At 45.0% G+C, this 8,344-nt stretch overlaps 1 protein-coding gene across 1 annotated transcript; it reads left to right on the top strand.

The window, feature by feature from the left end:
* Positions 1-310: 310 nt before the first annotated feature.
* On the top strand, positions 311-7,859 carry LOC112077443 (syntaxin-10-like; the record flags this gene model as incomplete). The annotated part of the gene is given in 8 exon segments (XM_024143955.2): positions 311-379; positions 382-408; positions 411-436; positions 1,810-1,872; positions 2,026-2,127; positions 2,285-2,391; positions 3,262-3,356; positions 5,942-7,859. Coding segments are annotated over 8 exon segments (566 nt in total), but the record flags the coding sequence as incomplete, so codon positions are not given.
* Between the last annotated feature and the right edge of the window lie 485 nt (positions 7,860-8,344).

Below are 8,344 nucleotides of genomic sequence, written 5' to 3'. Positions count from 1 at the left end.
GTGTGTGTGTAGAGCGTAAGCCTGTGTGTTGTGTGTATAGAGCGTAGGCCTGTGTGTGTGTGTGTTTAGATCGTAAGCCTGTGTGTGTGTTGTGTGTAGAGCGTAAGCCTGTGTGTGTGTTGTGTAGAGCGTAAGCGTGTGTGTGTAGAGCGTAAGCCTGTGTGTGTGTAGGCTAAGCTGTGTGGCAGAGCGTTGGCCTGTGTGTGTAGTTACAGGTGCTCAAAAAAAAATCTCTTGAGTCCAAAGGGGGCACTTGCCTGCTGTACTCGGCAGAACCACATTCTTAACAATTCCTGAGGAGAACCCTGAGATCTGTGTGTGTTGAGCCTTGACCCTCTCCCAGGTATCGTTGAGTCCAACCCGGGGAAGTTCCGCCTGGGGAGAATGAGCTGCAGGAGAGGAGAGACTTTGTGAGCGGACACGGCAGGCCGTACAGGTAACACGGTGTAGTATCACTACCTGTCTGTCACCGGCAGGTAGCCTAGTGGTTAGAGATGGGGGGGGGGGGGGTTAGAGCGTTGAGCAGTACGAAAGGTGCTGGATTGAATCCCTGAGCTGACAAGGAAAAAATCTGTCGTTTGCCCCCTGAGCAAGGCAGTAAACCCACTGTTCCCTGGGCGCCGAAGACGTGGATGTCGATTAAGGCAGCCCCCCACACCTCTCTGATTCAGAGGGTTGGGTTAAATGTGGAAGACACATTTCAGTTGAATGCATTCAGTTGTACAGCTGACTAGGTATCCCCCTTTCCCTACCTCTATAACTGAAAAGAAAAGGAGATTTCTACAGCTACATTTGATTGGATGAAATCTACGGTGTGTATCTGTTGTTGTAGCTACTGTAGCTAAACTGTGTGTTGTTGTAGCTACTGTAGCTAACACTGTGTTTTTGTAGCTACTGTAGCTACACTGTGTGTTGTTGTAGCTACTGTAGCTAACACTGTGTGTTGTTGTAGCTACGTAGCTAACACTCTTGTTGTTGTAGCTACTGTAGCTAACACTCGTTGTGGTAGCTACTGTAGCTAACACTGTGTGTGTGTTGTAGCTACTGTAGCTAACACTGTGTGTTGTTGTAGCCTACTGTAGCTAACACTGTGTGTTGTTGAGCTACTGTAGCTAACACTGTGTGTTGTTGTAGCTACTGTAGCTAACACTGTGTGTTGTTGTAGCTACTGTAGCTAACACTTGTGTTGTTGTAGCTACTGTAGCTAACACTGTGTGTTGTTGTAGCTACTGTAGCTAACACTGTGTGTTGTTGTAGCTACTGTAGCTAACACGTGTGTTGTTGTAGCTACTGTAGCTAACACTGTGTGTGTTGTAGCTACTGTAGCTAACACTGTGTGTTGTTGTAGCTACTGAGCTAACGCTGTGTGTTGTTGTAGCTACTGTAGCTAACGCTGTGTGTTGTTTAGCTACTGTAGCTGACGCTGTTGTTGTTGTCGCTACTGTAGCTGACGCTGTGTGTTGTTTTCGCTACTGTAGCTGACGCTGTGTGTTGTTGTCGCTACTGTAGCTGACGCTGTGTGTTGTTGTCGCTACTGTAGCTGACGCTGTGTGTTGTTGTCGCTACTGTAGCTGACGCTGTGTTTGTTGTCGCTACTGTAGCTGACGCTGTGTGTTGTGGTCGCTACTGTAGCTGACGCTGTGTGTGTTGTCGCTACTGTAGCTGACGCTGTGTGTTGTGTCGCTACTGTAGCTGACGCTGTGTGTTGTTTCGCTACTGTAGCTGACGCTGTGTGTTGTTGTCGCTACTGTAGCTGACGCTGTGTGTTGTTGTCGCTACTGAGCTGACGCTGTGTGTTGTTGTGTATAGGAGATGAAGGAGCAACTCTCCAGTCCCTCTGTTGTGGCCCAGGCAGAGAAGAAGAACAGACAGGTTGGTTTACCTGTCTACACACTATTTCTCTCACCCTCTCTCACTTCTCTCTCTCTCTCACGCTACACACCTTTATTTTGATACACGTTGACTTATGCAGGTATCTCCTCTGTCTCACACGTTGTAACATCAGTTGGTCTCTGTCTATCTCAGGCTCTGATGGGTGCCTCTGGGCAGGACAGGTCTGATGGTCTGGAGTCTCACCTGGTGTCAACCAACTCCAGATACATCCAGGATCAACAGGAACAACAGCAGGTAGGATGGAGGGAAGAGGGTTAGCGTGAAGCTTTCTGTGTCTCGTTGATATAGAAGGAACAAGATGATGGTTCATGTGATGATGGTTTAGCTGCGGTGTGGACGTGAAGCTACGGTTGGGGTTAGGAGGAGGATGATGATGATGTGTTCTCCACAGTTGATCATGCAGGACCAGGATGAGCAGTTGGAGCTGGTGACAGGAAGCATCAGAGTACTGAAAGACATGTCAGGACGCATCGGAGATGAACTAGACCAGCAGGCTGTGTGAGTGTATACACACACCACACACACACACACACACACACACACACACACACACACACACACACACACACACACACACACACACACACACACATTTGGTGGTGAGGGGGAAGGGAATAGGGGTTGGAACCTCTCCACCTGCTACCCTTAAGCGACCACACCTCCCTCCCTCTTCCACTGGTTATCCTGACTTAAATAGCTGCCTCATATGTGTGTGTGAGGAAAGGAGATACCTAGTCAGTTGTACAACTGAATACATTCAACCGAAATGTGTCTTCCACATTTAACCCAACCCCTCTGAATCAGAGYGYCGCTGCCTTTAATCGACGTCATCGGCGCCCGGMCAGCAGTTGTTGTTGAGAGTTAACCGCCTTGCTCCAGTGTATGTGCGTGCTTTTAAAGGGTTGAAGGAGCCTCTGTGTGTACTGAACGTTTACATGTGAATTCCATTGTTGTCATGTAATCTCACGGTGTACTTCCCATGCTGAGACGTGTGTGTTTGAAGGGTTCAGTGAGTGTGTACTTTACGTGTGTTCATTGTTTGTGATTCTCCTGTATGTTCCAGTATTTTAGGGGTGTTTTAGACAGTTTACTGTGTGTGTCTCGATGGTCTAAGTGTGTGTGTCTGTGTCTGTGTGTGTGTGTGTGTGTGTGTGTGTAAGCAGCAGGTAGCCTAGTGGTTAAGAGCGTTGGGCCAGTAACCAAACGATCACTGGTTTGAATCCCAGAGCCGACTAGGTGAAACATCTGTTTGTGCCCTGGAGCAAGGCACTTAACCCTAATTGCTCCTGTAAGTCGCTCTGGATAAGAACATCTGTTAAATGACTGAAATGTGTGTGTCTAACACCTATTTTGTCCTGTATGTTCCAGTATGCTAGGAGAGTTTGGAGAGGAGATGGACCAGACGGGTTCTAGGATGGACTCTGTCCTCAAGAAGATGGAGAAAGTCTCCCACATGACCAGCAGTGAGTTAACACACATACATACGCTCCATCTCTGTCAGTTCTTCTCTCTCTCTCACATAGACGACAAGTACAACACCAAGTCACACCCCCTCTCTTTACCTTAATATCACTCTCTCTCTTCCTCTGTCTCCCTCCCTCTCTGTCTCCCTCTCTTTACCTTAATATCACTCTCTCTCTTCCTCTGTCTCCCTCTCTTTACCTTAATATCACTCTCTCTCTTCCTCTGTCTCCCTCCCTCTCTGTCTCCCTCTCTTTACCTTAATATCACTCTCTCTTCCTCTGTCTCCCTCCCTCTCTGTCTCCCTCTCTCTCTCTTAGTCAAGTTTCACATTCAAATTCAAGCTGCTTTATTGACATGAAAAACAATGCGTCTATATTGCCGAAGCAACAATGTATACAATATACATTGTAATAAAATAATGTTAATTAATTAAATAATAATAATATGGTAGTACCACCATTACTACAACCGCCATCATTACTACATCCGCCCATCATTACTACTACCGCCATCATTACTACTACCACCACCATTACCACTACACCATCATTAATACTACAACCAACATTACTACCACACAACCATCATTACTACTACCACCATCATTACTACTACCGCCGATCATTACGACCACCGCCATCATTACTACTACAACCATCATTACGACCACCGCCATCATTACTACCACCGCCATCATTACTACCACCGCCATCATTACGACCACCGCCATCATTACGACCACCGCCATCATTACTACTACCGACATCATTACTACTACCGACATCATTACTACTACCATTACTACTACCACCACCATTTACTACTACCGACACCATTACTACTACCACCATCATTACTACTACCGACACCATTACTACTACCACCATCATTACTACTACCGACACCATACTACTACCACCATCATTACTACTACCGACACCATTACTACTACCACCATCATTACTACTACCGATATCATTACTACTACCACCACCATTACTACTACCGACACCATTACTACTACCACCATCATTACTACTACCGACACCATTACTACTACCACCACCATTACTACTACCGACACCATTACTACTACCACCATCATTACTACTACCGATATCATTACTACTACCACCACCATTACTACTACCATTACTACTACCACCACCATTACTAATACCACCACCATTACTACTACCATTACTACTACCACCACCATTACTACTACCACCACCATTACCACTACCGACTAATTACTACTACCACCACCATTACTACTACCACCACCATTACTACTACCACCACCATTACCACTACCGACATCATTACTACTACCACCACCATTACTAATACCACCACCATTACTACTACATTACTACTACCACCACCATTACTACTACCACCACCATTACCACTACCGACATCATTACTACTACCACCACCATTACCACTGCCACCATCATTACAACTACGACCGCCACCATCATTACAACTAGACCGCCACCATCATTAAACTACGACCGCCACCTCTTTACAACTACGACCCCACCATCATTACAACTACGACCGCCACCACCATTACTACTCCACCACCATTACTACTACCGCCATCATTACTACTACCACACCATTACCACTACCACCATCTATTACTACTACCACCATCATCATTACTACCACCACCATCATTACAACTATCACCGCCACCATCATTACAACTACGACCGCCACCATCATTACAACTACGACCGCCACCATCATTACAACTACGACCGCCACCATCATTACTACTACGACCGCCACCATCATTACAACTACGACCGCCACCATCATTACAACTACGACCGCCACCATCATTACAACTACGACGCCCACCATCATTACTACTACGACCGCCACACCATTACAACTACGACCGCCACCACCATTACTACTACGACCGCCACCATCATTACAACTACGACCGCCACCACCATTACTACTACGACCGCCACCATCATTACAACTACGACCGCACCACATTACTACTACGACGCCACCACCATTACTACTACGACCGCCACCACCATTACTACTACGACCGCCACCATCATTACAACTACGACCGCCACCACCATTACAACTAACGACCGCCACCACCATTACTACTACGACCGCCACACATCATTACAACTACGACCGCCACCACCATTACTACTACGACCGCCACCACTCCATTACTACTACGACCGCCACCACCATTACTACTACGACCGCCACCACCATTACTACTACGACCGCACCACCATTACTACTACGACCGCACCACCATTACTACTACGACCGCCACCACCATTACTACTACGATCGCCACCACCATTACTACTACGACCGCCACCACCATTACTACTACCATCACTAAACTGCTATCGTTACCATCACCCTACTACCCATACCACTACTATTTGGAATGATATTAAGTAAGTTACTGCTTACTATGCAGATGTTATTATTCAGTGGCCCTCAGGCTATGGCAGGCAAGTACATATTAGCATCTCTAGCCTATACACTCGTGATTTTGACATGTGTGTGTGTGTTCTCTCAGGTAGGAGACAGTGGTGTGCCATCGGAGTACTGGTGGTCATCATGGTAGTTGTTCTCATCCTCTTCTTCACCCTCTGAGTACGGACCTCTCTTCACTACACGACTCTACCACACTCACCCACTCCTTCCTGGGGATGAATGATGGATGATGAAATGGATGGAGGCATCGATAAAGGAAACGGGGAWTCCAATCCAACCCTCGTCTTTCCTTTGTCATAGATTATTCAGAGACTGAATTCCCCTTATCTTTCTATTACTCATCTCTCTCTCTGTCTCTGTGTTTCTGTCTATCCCCGTGTCCCTCCTCTTTCCCACCTCTCTCACCACCCATATCAGAGGAGTGAACAGCAGTGAGATGACGGTTACATTATATTATATATTCAGGCAAAGCTAAGATGTCTCTTTTATGTGTGTGAATTATGGTACTGACTTGGAATGATGGGAATGAGGGAGATGTCAATGTTGCCTTTTCTATTTTTATASGTCTATGAGATGATCTATGGTCTTCATCCCAAATAGAACCCTATTCCCTACATAGTGCACTACTTAGGATTGGTGAAATCACCTAGATCCTAGATCAGTTGTTAGGTTAACTTCTACCTTGTTCCAAATCATCTGGCCCATTGGAATACCTTTTCACAGGAGGTAGAAGTTACCCCTATACACGTTTTATGTAATTTCCCCTTCATGGATAAAGGATTTGAGGATATGGTAAAGTTCAAGCCTATGGTGATAGCTTTTCCATAGTAACAGTTGGGAGTTCTGGGTTGCTGGGCAGGAAATTAGCAGCAAAACAAGTTAATTTGAAGCTCTTTCGCCCCCTAGTGGACATTTATGGCCATGTCATAATGTGAGATACCACACTGACTGATGTGATGGTCCGTTTTCAGAGGAGTGCTGATATAGGATCAYTTTTGCCTCCTACTCTGAGAGTCTTTATGAATATGACCCTGAGGTGCATTTTATAATATTGTGTAAATAAATGTAATGCTTGACATTGTGGGATGTACTTATTTAGCCTTTCTCAAGACATATCTCTATGTGAGTTTCCTGCCTGGTGTCTTTTGGTTGGCACTGCCACCTTGGTACRCGTTTGTGTGGGCTGGTATTTACATTGTACTGATTGAATCACTCAAGTATTCTTTCCATGCTCTGTTCTACTGAAATCTGTCTCTACTGGTTTCCCTCTATCACATTCTCCAATGATTTATTAGGAACTCTCTCAGGGTGTATTGACTGGTACAATAGGCCCTGTTCTAATGCATCCTTCCTTCCGACCCTCACCACTGATCTAACGACACAGTGGAAAGTAGCCTAAATTCCACCTATCCAACTTTGTCAGATCAGTGATTGTGCACAAACATGGTTGCWTTAGAAGGGTTTGAACAGGGCCTGATTCTTCCAAGTCAAAAAGGAAAAGGTTAGCATTTATCCACTTCAATGAAGCGTTTCTCATGCTATGGAAATTACTAGATGCCTCGTGGGAAGAATGTATTGTGTAAATAGCATACAAAATGGCCGCCTTCCTGCTTTTGTTTGTTAACATTTCCATGTTGTTGAATGGGAGTTTAGAACTGTACTATTTTGTTGCCATGTGAGTGCAGTAAACGTTGGTGAAAGGTTGGTTTCATTGAATTAGTGACCTCACTCATCTCTTTATTTCAAGTTCTGTTGCTATTCATTGGTAACGTTTTCTAATTCTATTTGCCTCTTAACCCAAAAAACATACGTTGTCGGTCGCCGTCTAAGAATGAACACAGGAGTCATTTCAAATGCTTTGCCGTATCAGCCTGAAACGTCAAGTAAACACTCCTTTTTTGTATGTCGCCCATCCTAAAGACTATGATAAATGTTTTGCCGTCATTGTAGTTTCTTGATGAAAATGAACACTTGTTCTTAATAAATCATATGCTTTTAAAGTGTTTGACTCTCAATACATTTTCCCTTCAGAACTAAAATGCATTGAGTCTCCACGGCTGGTGTTGAGGTAGGTCAGTGAGCAACGTTGGCCTCGTTCTCAATTGGAAATTACCTTTAAATATCAAGCGTGCTATTACGCTGATCTGATTGAATGCCTGCCCTTAAAGACTGGATTTAAACCTATGGGTGGTGTATTTCAGTTGAAGACCTTACATGGGAATGAGTAATGATCATCATGACCTACCCTCAGCACCAATTTGCAATATTCCAGAATACTTTCCATGCCATAAAGAGAGCTGTCCTGAGTACTGGAAAAAGCGTGTGTGAAATGTTTGCGTCAAGCATACCTGAAACAAATAGCTATAAACACAGAATGAGACATACGTGAAGCATCCAACAGGCTGCGGTAGGTCTATACATATCAAAGTAGTGATATAACATTTTACATGATATTTCCAAACTTAAAGACGTGTGGCTTTGGTAC

The sequence above is a fragment of the Salvelinus sp. IW2-2015 genome, unplaced genomic scaffold (genome assembly GCF_002910315.2).
Source record: "Salvelinus sp. IW2-2015 unplaced genomic scaffold, ASM291031v2 Un_scaffold4569, whole genome shotgun sequence".
In the NCBI taxonomy this organism is placed as follows: Eukaryota; Metazoa; Chordata; class Actinopteri; order Salmoniformes; family Salmonidae; genus Salvelinus; species Salvelinus sp. IW2-2015.
The sequence above is the reverse complement of the archived record's forward strand: the minus strand, read 5'-3'. Positions and strand labels throughout refer to the sequence as shown.